At 37.8% G+C, this 15,629-nt stretch overlaps 1 protein-coding gene across 1 annotated transcript in view; it reads right to left on the bottom strand.

Moving 5' to 3' along the window:
* Positions 1-15,629, bottom strand: part of Nln (neurolysin) — a 104,070-nt gene that overhangs the window by 36,201 nt on the left and 52,240 nt on the right. Inside the window, exons 4-8 of the mRNA XM_047556584.1 lie at positions 11,270-11,377; positions 8,899-9,001; positions 8,089-8,249; positions 3,329-3,464; positions 350-716 (exon numbers count right to left, since the gene is read on the bottom strand). Coding sequence (XP_047412540.1) covers positions 350-716; positions 3,329-3,464; positions 8,089-8,249; positions 8,899-9,001; positions 11,270-11,377 — 875 coding nt within the window. The remainder of the gene's footprint in view (positions 1-349; positions 717-3,328; positions 3,465-8,088; positions 8,250-8,898; positions 9,002-11,269; positions 11,378-15,629) is intronic.

Here is a 15,629-nt window from a genome sequence, read left to right as displayed (position 1 = left end):
TGATGATGATGATAGCACCTAATATTTATAAACGTTCTTGCTATACGCTGGGAAGACTTCTAAATGCTTTAGAGGTAACTAATCAACTAGATTTTTACAATAACCCTACAAAGCAGATGTTATAAGGATTCCCATTTTATAGGATTTATAATATAGGTAAGAAAACTGAAGCACAGAAAAATTAAGTTACTTGTCCAGTAAATGATGAAGCCAGAACATTATGGCTTCAGAACCCACATTTTTAACACCTCCACTAAGAATCATACATGGGAAATGTGGAAGGGAGGAACCCTAAACTGAGTAGTGGCTGAATCCTTAAAGTCCCTTCCAGCAATATGATCCTCAGTACCTTGGATAGAGGTCCAAGTAGAACTGTCCCAACACTTCTCCTGTAGCTTTATCCTTCACAGTGTAAAGTGTAACACTTTTATTCCAAACATGAGCATCTGCCACTTGCTCAAAGGAAAGTCCCAACAACTCCTGGTAGATGTTCAGCAAGCCTTCAGTGACCACATCGATGGGGAAGTACTCCTTGAGGGACTCTTGGTCTATGGAATACTTGAGTTCTTCTGTCTGAGTCATGTAATAGTGTAGATCCCAGGCATTGATTTTTCCATCGTATTCAAAACCTCTCTCTTCACATTCTTTTTTCTTCAAATTCAAAATAAACTCTCTTTCTGCCTCACCCAGGGGTTTTAATTTATGGCTCAAGTCATCTGTGAAGGAATGGAAAAAGTTAGTGGTCTATGACTCTCTGGAGCAAACAAACCCATTCATCCATACTGCCAATGGGTTAGTATAGTGCTAAACATGAGAAATCAGCAGGAAAGAGCAAATGAGTGAGGGAGGAAAGCAAGCTCTATTATGACAACAGATTTTCCTCCTCAGGGTGATTAATGACTTTGCCTTTCCCTTGAGCACCACCAAAACCTGTGACTTCCTTAGAGCATCAACAAAAGTGAGATTTACCTCAAAGAACTCTAACTCAAGGATGCTGTAATTCAGGGAGCAGAGTAATAGTGAAACAAAACTCATGTGCATGATTATTCTTCAATGAAGTTAAGCTTTTAAGAAAGCCAAGGGAAACAAATCAGATGTGACCTGTGGTCAGTATTATCTAAAAATTGCTCAACACATCTGATGGCCATGGGTTTAGTTTCTCATTGACCCATTCCTATGAAGGAGGATGATTTAGATACAGCAATTCTACATTTTAGCTGGAGAAACTTCTGGGCAGCATGCTTCATTTACTGTCTTCACCTTTGAACTACTTAATTTGCTTTTTATTTGGCTGAATGAGTATGCTCTTCTGTATTTATTTTTCAGTTTGCTGCATATGTTAAGATATACGTATGCTTGGATCTGCAAGGGACATGGGAATTCAGAGGTTGCCCCACAATGTGAGATGGAGGCAGGAGTCTGAGAAATGCCATGAAGAAAAAGGAGGAAACTCACGGGGGACACAAGAGATATAGTTTTGATTAGGCCTGTTAAGTTTTGGATCTGAAATGTCCCCCAAAGGCCATGTGCTAAAGGCTTATATGCTAGCCTGTGGCCCTATAAGGAGGTGGTGGCACAACCTTTAGGAGGCGGGGCCTAACTGGAGGAAATAGGTCTCTGGGGGCAGGCTTTTGAAGGACATATTTTGTCCTCAGCCCCCTTTCTTATGTGTTCTCTTTTGTGCTTGTTCTCTCTTTCTCTCCCAGACCCCTTCTTTTCTTTCCAGCTGCCATGAGGTAAATAGCTTTGCTCCACCACACCCTTTCACCATGATGCTCTTCTTTTCCACAGGCCCAGAAATAACAGATAAACCTTTCCTTCCTTAAGTTGATTTTTTCAGGTATTTTGTCACAGTGACAGAAAGCTAACCAACATGGCCTGTGAGAGAATATATGAATGCAGGCAGCAAGAGGACAATTCGCTTAAGAATGAGCCAATTTTGGGGTTGGAATTGTGGCTCAATGGTAGAGCACATGCCCACTCAGCACCTCATATAAATAAATAAAATAAAGGTCCATTGACAACTAAAAAAATATTAAAAAAGAATAAGCCAATTTCAAATTAGAGGGAAAACCACTTCCAAGGAATTAAGTTAATCAGGAAGGTGTGAAGGAGAAATTTCAGCATATGTAGTCCCACCATAAGAAAGCTTCTCAACAAACCTGTTAAGTCCCTGAACAACCCTCTTGTATAACATGCATTGAACTATATGGAAATTATCTGTTCTCATCTGTTACGTTCACTAGGTTGAAAGACATCAAGGCAAGGACTTGTCCAATTTCTTTCTATAGTCCTACCAATTAGTATGATATAAACTGGTATGCCTAAAACTAGGTAATTATTTCATAAATGTCTCACAAATAAATTATACAATAATCATATGTGGAACACCTATTCTAGAATATATATTAGTAAATCACAGTATGGTCATTGTGGAAACAGTGAAGTAAAGTATGGACTAATGACTGATTTTAACAAATCATTCTCAAACTAAGTTAATAAAAGGATTTCAAAACAATAAACAAAATACTTTGAAATGTTGAAGGTGAATAAAGTTTGATGGGTTTAGTGGGGAAAGTAAAGAAGATATCATATTTTGGTTAACTCAGATTAGAGATAATTACAAAAAAATTATTATCTTTACTGTGGCTGAATTATTCAACCATTTTTACTAAGATGAAAGAGAAAACAGTGTCGGTTGGAATGGGAACACTAAGACTGAGAGGATGGGCAAGTAAGAGTCACAGAGACTAAATGTCATGGATATAACAGCCATGGTTTATACAGGATTTATGAAAAAACAAAATGAATGTGCATATAGTTATCAGATAATAGTTTTGATATATATTATTTTACGTTACTTTCATATGTTGACAAATGGTTTCTGGAGCACAAAATGCTTATTTTTTAAATATATGTCTGTTTCCATTTATATCATATATGTCAGGTTACTTCATGCAAATTCATAAATAGCCATGCTATAACTACTAAACACCTAGTGGCAGTGAATAAATGCAATGAGCTAACAACACTGTTTAGATGTCATATGAGTAATCAGTGTAAAATTCCAAACAAAATGCAATATAGAATGAAGGTAGAAGAACAACAGTAATGTAAACTATGAGAAGACCCTAGAACGAGTATACTATCTAATACAATAGGTGATAAATGAATAAATTTTGCTTCAATGAATGAAAAACTGGATATCCCCAAAGACATATTTTGATTCCAAGGTCCTAAATTGACATAAGATAGCAAAATGTCAGGGGGAAATAAAAAAGAAAGAAATGGAAAACATACAACCAATTTTTAAAAAAGAAGGACTGACCGAGAAAGGCTGTCACGTGGCTTGTACTCTTGGCGGTATTCATTTCAAGGACAAAGTCAGCATGAGTGTTATAGCCGAGTAGCTTGGCCACTTGGGCCCGCAGTGGCAGTAGCTGCTGCAGAATTATGGTGTTTTCCTAGGAATAAACAACAACAAAACAGAACAAAACCAAAAGAGAAAAATTAGACACAAAGTGCTAAAAGAAGAGTTGTTCACATTTTCAGGTTTGCAAAACTGTCAAATTTTTTAGACCATTATTGTGGTAAACTATAAAAAGCATAAAAATTTGCCATTTTAACTTCATATGCATTGGTATGGCTATTATATGTCTAGCATGTGACATTAAGTATATATATGTGTACACATATACATAAATTTATATGTTTATGTACAAGGATGTAAAGAAATTGGAAACCTTGTGCTTTGCTGATGAGGACATAAAGTGGTATAGCTGCTGTGGAAAATGATATTCTTTATATATTCTTTATAAAATTAAACAAAATTACCATATGATCTACAATTTCGCTTCTGAATAAATATCTAAAAGAACTGAAAGTAGAGACTCAAAAGAGATATTTCTAAACACGCTTACAGCAGCATCATTTATAATAACCAAACAATGGAAGCAATTCAAGTGTCCATTGACAGATCAACAGAATGTGGCATTTAACATAATGGAATATAATTCAGCCTTAAAAAGGATGGACATTCTAATACACACTACAACATGGATGAACCTTTAGGATATTATGCTAAGTGAAATATACCACTCACAAAAAGATATATATCATTTATATGGTGTTCCTAAAGTAGTCAGAGTCAAAGACATAGAAAGTAGAATGGCGGTTGTCAGCATCAGGGGTTAGGGGAGAATGGGGAATAGTGTTTAACGAACAAAGAGTCTCAGGGAGCATGAAAAAGTTCTGTGGATGGATGATAGTGATGGCTGCAGAATAATTGTAAATACACTTATTGTCATATGCTATGATCTGCATGTTCCCCTAAAATTCATACACCGAAAATCTGTGTTGTGATACGAAGAGGTGGGGCCATTTTGAAAGTGACTAAAGTCATGAGGGTACGACCCTCATGAAAGGATTAGTGAAAAGAGCTGAAGGAATGAAAGAGTTAAGGAATGGGGGTAGGCCATTGTTGTCCTTCTGCCATGTGAAGAGCAGTGTTCTTCCCTTTTCCCATGTGAGCAGGTGGCAAGAAGGATCCTTCTAGACACTAAAGCCAACATCTTGATCTTGGACTTCTCGGTCTCAAGAATTTTAAAAAGATAAATTTCTCCTTTTTTAAAATTTCTCAGTTTGCGGTATTTTGTCATAGCACTACAAACAGACTAACATACGATAGAACTCAACACTTAAAAATGTTTCAGGGATTTTTTTCCCCCAAGTAGATACTACAAATATTTTCTATATTTTATTTTTATTAGACATTTATTGATTTTTTGTAATAAAAGGAAAAGTAATTTTCCTAGAAATAAATGTTACAAGAAAACCAATTCCAATAATCAAATCAGCAAATTATTTACGAACCAGTTTCTAGGAAGATCACACATTGACGCCACACTACCTGGGTTCAAAATTTGGCTCCACCACTTACTAGCTGTTTGACCTTGGGCAAATCCCTTAACCTTTCTGAGGCTCAGCTTTCTCATTCACTTTCCTCAACTCATTATAAGGTAAACATGAAGATTTAAATAAGAATATATGTGAAGAACTTAGAAAAATGCCTGCGATAAGAGCAAACACTATATAGTTACCTGTTATAATTATTAGTATTTTAGAACCAGGGCGAACCTTGGATAAGAGACATATACATAGTGTAATTCTCCATATTATAAACTTAACTTGTTTGAATTCTTCTTTCATCTTTTTCATTTCCCCACATCTTTTCTTCAGATTGTCAAATTTCTACCAATACCTATTCTCTCATTCTTCCTTTTATTAACAGAGTTTTTGATAAACACATGGTTACCCATCTACCTTTCCTAAATCTGCTTGTGGCCATGCAAAACTTACTGGGACAATGGAATGTAAATGAGATGATGAGTGAAATTTCTAGGTTCTCTCTCTCTCTCTTCTTTTTTGTTTTTTGGGTAGTGAGGACAGAACCCACGGGTACTTAACCACTATGCCACACCCCCAAGCCCTTTTTATTTTTTATTTTGAGACAGGGTCTTTCTAAGTTGCTGAGGGTCTCACTAAATTTGGGCTGGCTTTGAACTTGCTATCCTCTTGCCTCAGTCTCTTGAGCAGCTGGGATTATAGGCATGCACCATCATGCTCAGATGGGTCATCTCTTGGTAGATGCTTGCCTTGCTAGCTGTGGAAGGAAGGTAACAACAAGGGCTCTGGAAGTCATACACTGAGGATGACAGTAGCTTACAAAGAAATATACATATAATTATTTTCTAGTACTGGGAATTGAACCTGGGATTGCTTTACCACTGAGCTACATTCCTAACCCTTCTTCTTTTTTATTTCAAACAGGGTCTCACCAAGTTGTCAAGGCTGGCCTTGAACTTGTGATCTTCCTGCTTTCCCTAGTTGCTGGTACCACCACTCCTCATTCTATTTTAACCATTTATTAAGTGTCCAATTTCCAATTTAGCAGCATTAATTATATTCACTCTGTTGTGCAACCATTACCATTATCTCTTTCCAAAACTTTCTCATTACCTTAAACAGAAATGCTGTAACCTTAACAGTAACTCCTCAGGGTTGCTTCTTCATTCCCTGGTAACCGCTAATTTAGTTTCTGGGAAGAAATAACTTTTATCTTATTTAAGTCACTGTGCTTCTGACTGACTTCTGTAAAGCTGCTTAGCCTGCACCTTGACACAGACTGGTGGCAGGAACAGGATGCTCCCATAAGAAAATGAAAAAATGTATCAGAATGGAAGGTGAGGGCACAGGCTTTTCCATTCACTCGGCTGGGAAGCTAGTGGTCCTTATTATATCACAGAGAACATTTGTTAAAACTGTTGTTTGCTGTAACTTAGAAGGTAAGCCATGCACCTACTAGGTCTTAGCTCCAAAGGAACTGTTTGGGAAAACTAGTAATGTTGGCATATTTGTTGGTATAGGTTGCTTTTGAAAAGAGCACATGAGAGAGATGAGCTCGAGTACTGTCCGATTTGCCAAAATGAAAGGAAGTTTCTGCTAAGGAAGTTTCTGCTGTAGTCTATCATCTGGGTTTTAGATGGCTGGAAAAGCAATTGCTCTGTGTTTCTAACATCAGAAGAAAAGAATGTCACTCGGAGTGACTGAACTGCAGATTAATTTGAGAATACTTCCTTCCTTAAGTTGCTTTTCCAAAGGCTCCAAAACAGATTCCATTAAATTGAAGAAAAGCGGGATGGACAAAATACACAAGTCAGCGTGCAAGATCTGGCAGGAATTATGGTCAAAAGCAAAAATCTATTTGGTATAGTTATTATGGAAGAAAACAGATGAGAAACGAAGTTTTGAAGGAATTTTATTACCAGGATGATGTAAGACTGGCTTAGTCCTATGGTTATTTGACTCCTAAAGCAACCCTAACTCTTCAAATTGGCACGAGCACACACTTCATACTGGAACTAGCAGTTCCCTAAGATATGTTCATGGAAGATAATATTTAAGAAAGAACTCCCTGTAGGCAAAACCTGAGACCACTGAGTATCATTAATAAAGGAAGAAGAGGGCAGACCCAAATACATTCAAGGAACTTCACCAGAACGTGGAATCCTAATTGTTGCCACACAGTTTTTGAAAACTGCTATGTCTGCTATGTTTACCATTCTTTCTTTTCCAAATGGGAGGGTTTTTCTCTCTCTCTCTTTTTTTTTAGCACGATTATTCTGTTCCTGTTCTACCACTGGGATGCAGATGGGGTAAGGCAGAAGATAAAATGTCTTTCCTTTCATAGACTGCTAGATCATGAGAAGCTATCACTGGGGAGGACTGTGTCACACAGAGATCTTGGTCTCTGAGCTCAAGGCAATAACTGGATGGGAACTGACAAATGGTGCTATGAAAAAAAGGGTACTTGTGGTTACCAGGAACAGACAAGGGTGGAACATACTAGTTGGCTAAGAATCCATTTCTACTTCCTTTTAATAATAAAACCCTCTAAGATGAACAAATGGTTGTCAACAAAAGATTACATCTCAGCTTCCTGTGCATCTAGAGATAGCTACAGGATGAAACCTGAATTAATGGGATGTGAAAGGAGTTGATGTATGTCACTTCTAGGTCCTAGCCTGTACTCTCTTTCTCCCACCTTCCCAATAGGCTGGGGAATGATTATTTCTAGGAATGATATTGGAAGTCAATTGTTAAGGAAGGAGAGATGGGCTGGGGTTGTGGTTCAGTGGCAGTGTGCTTGCCTAGCATGTGTGAGGCCCTGGGTTCGATCCTCAGCACGACAGAAAAATAAATAGTACCGTGCCCAAAATTAAAAAAAAAAAAAAAAAAAAAAAAAAAGGAAGGAGATATATTTTACTAGCCCTGGACTGCTGACTTGGGAGAGGAATACAACTTCTAGTTTATGTCACCCATTCTATTTTTACCAGAACAGCTTATTCTGTGGCCATACAAAGAAGGTTCCACTGAGGCAAACCTAAAGGTCTTGTAGGCCTGGGGAATTAAAGGCACTATACATTCACAAATAGGAATATTGCCTCTGAGCTGAATTCAATATTGGTAAACAAAGATTTCCTTAAAATCTTATATTAAAAACAAAAGAAAGACAAACATTTATAATACCTCTTTGCATCTTGTATTAAAAGCCATTTCCATCTTCCTTCTGGTTTCGGGGACACAACATTTCTTCATGACAGGAAAATAGTGTGGATATTTTAAGGTAATTTTATACTTGTCATCATCTGTCTTTTCTAAACTGTCAATAAAATCATCAGGAAGAGCACCTGCAAAAAATCATTTTCTCATACATCACTTTTTCCACTCATTACTAGTTTATTTAGTATTGGCATGGTGCCTTTAAGTGCTCTAGGAATTTGGTGGAATAATTGAAATTCAAGTAAAATATGACAATCCCTATAAAATCATTTTGATTTTGTTGGAATGGGGGTAGTGGTGAGAGGCCAGGTGGCTCATGAGATGGTAATTCAAACTATGAATAGGCTCCAGTGCACCTGTGCAGATGGCGTTTTCATGGAGAATAGAAAAAAATTAAGCCAAGGAAGACCCAAAACAGATTAAGAGACTAATTTAAGTGACAATGCAGGGGACACTGCAAGGTAGAAAAAAAATTCAGGGCTTTGAAGGCTGTTAAACACCAGCACAAATTACTAAGAAAGATTATGGGGAAAAATTATAAAATATCCTCTGGACTGTCTCTAGAAATAGTATACATCCTTATTAGCCTGAAGTCTAATTTTGTTGTTTCTGTTGTTTTTGTAGGAGGGGTGATGGGGCTAGGTACTGGATTTTTTTTTTTAAAGAATTTTTTTTAACTCTGATTTAAGTTTTCTATCTGGAAAGCATAGCAAACTGTGAGGTGACATTATTTGCCTAAATTACATGCTTAGATCTAGAAAAATAACAGAATTTTACCAAGTTCAGCTTTGGAAAATACCAGGAAAGTATCATCCTCATTGAGATTTTTGTTAAAGTCAATACATAGCTCACTCATTTTTTTCTTCATTGATTTGATTTCCTGAAATGCAGAAAAATATATATAGCATTAGCAGTAAAAAAAAAAACAAACAAAAAACTTTCATTTTTATCTCCATTGGTCAAGTAAATTTCACTCTTATATGCAGACTGGATTTGGTATCTAACCCTTAGGAAGTACTTTCTTTGAGATGTGCTTGGGAAAGCAGGTGCTGGCCGTCTTTTCTCTTTTGCCTGTGGGTGCCTGTGTGCAGTGCCAACAGAAAGGCAAGTTTGGTGGTGCATTAGAAATTACTTGTAAATTTGAAGAATTAAACAGATTAAATAATTGTAATAAAAGTTAAAATAAAAGTATCATCTGGTACACTGTGCACACACAATAAATAGATCCTTGGTGAATGAACAAATCTAGTAGTAGCCCATTACCATTAAACATATTTCTGATCTTTTCCAATTTTAATCATTTAATTTAGTAATCAGGATCTGGTGCTGAAGCAAACCAACAGATAAGTACTGAGGAATTAATTCTAAGGTTGCTTTGGAAGAAAGGTAATATCTTAGTTTTACAGAGCATTTCCAAACAAAGGTGACTTATAAACCCTAACATTTGCATTAAAAGTATTAGGTGGGAGATCAAATGAAGCAGTAAGAAGGGAAACACAAGAAGAACTGTATTACTCTGTCCCAATCTTCTAACAACGATACATCAACTGGGAACTTGTAGAAATGCAAGATCCTACATTAAACCTACTGAAAAGCTAAGTCTTGGGAGAACGGTGCTATAACTAGAGTTTCAACAAGCCCCGCAGGTAATTCCAGTGAACAATAATTTTGAGACTACTGCCTTAACACATATTGTTCAGTGCTTTTCTTGGGATATTTTGTCTTTCCAATTCCCCTTCCACCACTTCCACTTTGATCCTATCTGAAGTTCCAGGGGTGTATCGCCTACAAAGGTGAAGTAATTACTGTATCTCCCTTGCAGTAGTGCCTTGTTCAGATAACCCAAGCCTGGTGTTCCTCTGACTAACATTTGTAGAAAAGTACTAGATCCAAGGAAGTGATAAGCAATTTACAAGAAAAAACATAAAATAATTTTATTAATATGTCCTATTCTTTAGACAATGCTGGATGATGGAATTTACTTAAATCACACTAGTTCTTGAAGTGTGGCATTGATGAGAAGCATCAGTGTCTGAAGAGGGATTGAAGATTAGGCTCAAGATCCACTGTGGGTCACCAAGACATGAAGAAAGGTTTTATGGGGGCTTCCCAATGTCCTTCTGGATGAAGGAGTTTTCAGCCACTTTAGTAATGAAAAGAAGTCAGTCTCTGGATAACTCTGATACTAAAGAAAACAGGGTAGAGATTACAAAAATCAGGAGGCAATGGCAACATTATTCATGTAGATTCAACTAACCTATGAAGCCCATTTACCTCTGCATCTTCCAGGTACACAAATGACTAATATCATCTATTGTTTTAAAGGGGATTTTGTTAGCTGCAACTAAACACACCGTACTCTTGTAGTTTTCATACCCCATACAGAACTGAGGACTGGTCAGGAAGGCAAAGGGTCAGGCAAGCCAACTGATCCCCTTTCTCCTCTACTGAGGATGAAGAGGACACAAGGTGATCAAAGGGCACTGAGGTGGCAGAAGGGTACATGTCTTAGTGGTGCCTTCAGTTATATCTACCATGACGACATTTGGGTTGGATTTCTTTCAAACTTATTTCCAGGTCTGCTCTCTAGAACACTGACCTGGAAATAAATCTGAATTATATTTCCTGTATAAGAAAAATGAGGTTAAAACTGCAGCCAAGTTTAGTTCTGAACCTGGAAGGACTGGCCTTAGACAAAAGAAAAGTTTTAGAAGCACTTTTCAGCAGCTAATCTCTCTTCCTAAAACGGGCACATATTAATCACACTGTGCTCCAGTACAAAGTGCTGGTTTTAAAACCCTCCATCAATAAGGAGTTTATTACCAGTGCTCTGTATCTATATGTCCAAGGGGGAGAGCATATAAACTGACTATTAAGATCTCAAACCAAAAAAGAATATAAAATAGAGCAGGGGAAATAAGCCTAACACACATAAAACAAATAAAACTTGGACAGAATTTAAAAACAATTAGTTGTTTGTCAGTCACCATGAGGTTAACAGGATTTAAAACACTGAATACCAAACACATTGTAAATGCATCTGGATTATGGGTTATTTTATTACAACCACTGCTTCCCTATTTCCTTGTTTCTATTGTATTTTATTTATTCATTTTGTTCCCAATAAGAAAAAGAAACATAGACTTACGTTTTGTACTTGTTCTGGAAGATGGAGTCCGTTCCTTTTTCCCATTTTAACTGACTTTTCCAAGTATCGTCTGGCTTCAGGCTTTATCTTTTCCAAATCACAAGTTTCCTGAAATTAATAAGCATGACAACCATTTCTATTGCAAGTGCATGGGTAAATTATAAACTATGATGCCAAAGCAAATTTATTCATCATCTCTGTTGGGCTGTGAAGCACATAGGTGATTATAAGGCAGGCTCTTTTAAAGACATAATTTCTTTTATGCTTCAGTGAGCTTCTTGCTCATTTAAAACAGAAAAATTAAATAAATAAAAAGCTAACCAGAATTTTCTTGCCTTGCCTCAGAATCAAGAGTGCCTGTACCACTGGAAGGTGTGATAATAGAAGCATTTGCATACTTTCATTCTGAGCATTCTTTATGATCAAGTAGTCCTAAAAAAAAAAAAAAACACACTTCTTATCACAGATGATCTGGATTTAATTTTCTGTCATTTGCTAACCTGGTTCCACTTGAAAGGCAGGAATAGAAATAATGGGACAAATGCAGAGTGGGACTCTTTTGCCAAAATACCAAACAAGGACAGCTGGATTAAACTCCAGTAAAAGGCTTCCAATACTTCACAAATGCCTTCCTGTCACTTGGCAAGAGAGATCAAGGGACTACAGCAAGCTGCATAGGAACAAGTGCCTGGGGAAAATGAGTCAGTACTGCACAAAGAGGGGGAAAGTTGCTGGTGAATTTAAATCTCTAAGCAGCAATACCACACTCACCCAAAGAACAGAGGGCCCTGGAGGAGAATGGAAATTTCCTCCAGCTACAGTAAGGTAATAAAAAACCCACATTTCTTCAAAATAGGTGTCGGAACACTCATGGCACATCTGGATGACTGGTCAGTTAGTGGTCCCTAGCAGGAAACAGACTCCAGAGAGATTTAGCAGGTGTAATGGATTCAGTCTGGTTGACAGCCAAAGAATGCCTTCTGTCACTGGAGCCTTACTGACCTCCCATTAGCTGGATACTCTCTCCATGAAAGACCTGGACTGTTCATCCTTGAGCATTCCTAATTTTCCAGCTAATTAGTCTTTATAAAGACTGCATTTAGCTTTAAAGGCCATATTTTAGGTTGCTGATGCTAGACTCAAGCTGCAATAATTATGTGATTTTAAAAATATTTTGTTGCAGCAGGTAAATACAGTTGTATTTTAACTGGGGGTACCACTTAGGAGAGCAAACTATTTCACTTTGTCTACTAATAAATAATTTGTGTCAAAGTACTAAAGCACTTGTGCCTATATTACTCAAAGTTTCCTCTGAGTTTATCCTCAGTGAAGGCAAAGAATTGTTAAGACTTCTTTTTCCATAATAACCTCCTTTTGTGTCCCTTTAGAATTTGTGAGCATGCTGGCATGACTGAAGTTGGAACCCTCCCTAGGTACTGGTACCTACTGACATGCTACCAGCAGGTGTCTGCAATGGGAAGAAACCCAAAATGTCCAGGGAGATAACTGGGCTATGGGCTGGCTCCCTCAGGGATGGCCAGCAGTTCAAATCACAGTGTTGATGCGGATGTGATTAACTTGGGTTCATCTGGGCTGGCTTTAATAGTGCCAGGAAGTCTGTCCTGAAGTGTTAGGCAAGGCAACAGGAGTCTCCAGACAGTACAATACTGTAAGTTGTGTGGTTGGGAGAATCCAGGCCGTAGCTATGTGTGTGTGGAGGAGGAATCCCTGGTGAGAAGGGCCTGCCAAGAGCTAGGCAAGATGTTAAGGACCCAGGTGAGTAGGTGGAGACAAAGAGCACAGGGCCAGCCTGTGAGAAGCTGAGGCATGCAGCTGGACAGCTACATAGGCACCTGGGCTCCTGGGTCACATTTCACTCTGAGCTTGAGATGTAGGCTTATCACAAAACCTCACTAGTTGCCAAAAGCAGAATTCCCACTCCACAGCTGTGCTTGATCATGATGAGCCCTCACAGTGGGTAGGCCTAAATTTGCCTATCTGCAGGTAGCAGGGGAGCTATTTCAGAAAGCCTGGAAGTGTATTTAGGATACCCAAAATTCACAGTCTGGATTAAAAGAAAAACCACTTACTCTCAAAACAGGTGATTCAGGTACAAATAGGTGGAAGGATATTCTGAGAAAAATCAGTCATGAATTAGGGTTAATTAAAATGTGACTAATTAGGGGCTGGGGTTGTGGCTCAGTGGTAGACAGTTTGTCTAGCATGTGTAAGGCACTGGGTTTGAGTCTCAGCATGCATAAAAATAAATAAATAGAATAAAGGTCCATTAACAACTAAAAAAACCTTTTATATGACTAATTAAAATACTGAAATACTTATCACAAAAATGATGCTTAAACATCTGACTCAATTATAACAGACACAGCTTGCTAGTCAAATTGAGGTTTCAGGCAATCTCTGAAGCTTTCTGGAAGGAGTGAGGCAGTTCTAAAACGCACTTCTTATGCACATTCCTGTTCCAGAGCCCATCATGATAACACTCTCCTTTATGATCTCCAGGCAAGGTCAGAATTACCCTCCAGGGATCTTCTTAGAGGGAACTGGAAACAATTTCAGACTGCTTTGCTATCATCATACCTTCCTTCCTGAACAAGGATTTCTCCCCTTGAATCTGAACTGGGTCACAGGCTCATAGGGTAAGTTTGTCTGGGGATGGCTAAAGTTCTCTGTAGTAGTTTTTAAACTTAAATGATCTGACAGTAAGCACCTTTATTTTAACCTCTGTGGTGACAAGATGTATTTCCCCTTTAACTTCCTCCTATAACAAGAGCTTTTATGTAAATGTGTTAATATGTTCTGCCCATCCCCCACCTCACAGGTATGCTTACATACTCATTTTATAAGCAAGAAAATGAGGTTAAATGATCTTCCCAAGATCATAGAGCTTTCTAACAGTAAAAATGAAAGAAGGTAAATTCTTCAAATTCTCAGTTTACTGCCTTTTCCAATGTGTCACATGAATACATGACCATCCTTAAAGCTTTATCACTCATTAAAACTTCAAAATAGGGTTGGGTTGTAGCTCAGTGGTACAGTGCTTGCATAGTACACGTGAGGCTCGGGGTTGGGGCCTCAGAACCACATAAAGATAAATAAATAAAATAAAGGTATTAATGTCCATCTACAACTAACAAAACAAAAACTTTATAATAAAAAATGAGAATTTTCTTCATTTTCCCCACTCCTTCCCACCTTTTGTTCCCCTGACTCTGTCCTTTTTTTTTTTTTTTTTTACAAGATCTTCATATTTCCAGTTTTAGATGTGGTGGCCCCTGAAAGCTCATGTGTGAGACAATGTAAGAAGATTCAAAGGAGAAATGTTTGGGTTTTAAGAGTCTTAACCCAATCAGTGAATTAATGTCCTGATAGGGATTAACTGAGTGGTAACAGAAGTGGCAGGGTGTGGTTGGAAGAGGCGGGGAATTGGGGCGTGGCTTTGGGGTATGTGTTTATATCTGGCAAGTGAAGACCCCTCTCTCAGCTGCTAGATTACCATGTGAATGGGTTCCCTCTGCCACACACTTTTGCCATGATGTCCTGCCTCACTTTGAGCCCTGAGGAATGGAGTCTGTTGTCTATGCACTATGACCTCTGAAACTGTGAGTTCTCAAACTTTTCCTCCTTTACAATTGTATTGATTGGGCCCTTTTAGTCACAGCAGTGAAAAAAAATCTGACTAAAACACTAACGTACATAGATAAACAAAGATAAAGACATTATTTCCGTGAGATTTTTAATATTGTGCATACTATGTATACAAAGTAGAAATTACAATATTGTTGAAAGAATATTGTTGAAGATTGAGACTGCCCCTTCCTCTGAATATCATTTAAAAATGAATTCACAAACTTTGAATTGGCTAAGGAAATATAAAGACATTTGTGCTATTGGAGCCTATTTCGAAAGCCAAAATAGGGAAATAACTTGTTTACTTGTTTTATTTGCAGTTCAGTTTCAGTTTCCTTTTTCTTCTGTGTCCCCCCGACACGCCGCTCCAATTCATGACATTTATTGTTAGATTTTTATCCTACTATTTCATTCCTGGACTAGAGGGATGCAGAAGAAGGCCCTCCTGGCTGACTACTGACTCAATATGCCATCCAGAATTCATGGTTTGTCTGTGAGTCAGTCGGAAAGACACTGATGTGGGGCACCACACTGCAGGAAGACACATTTTATTGGGGGCTAGTTTGATTTCATTCAATGTACATTTACTGAGCTCCTGTTTATGTCAGACACCAAGGAAATAAAGCCAAATATTCTTGAGGTGCTTGAAGTCATATGAAGGGGGGGAAAAGATCTATTAGCAGGTGAGGTCAATATCATGTAGTGTGAGAAA

The sequence above is a fragment of the Sciurus carolinensis genome, chromosome 6, assembly GCF_902686445.1.
Source record: "Sciurus carolinensis chromosome 6, mSciCar1.2, whole genome shotgun sequence".
NCBI lineage: Eukaryota > Metazoa > Chordata > Mammalia > Rodentia > Sciuridae > Sciurus > Sciurus carolinensis.
The sequence above is the reverse complement of the archived record's forward strand: the minus strand, read 5'-3'. Positions and strand labels throughout refer to the sequence as shown.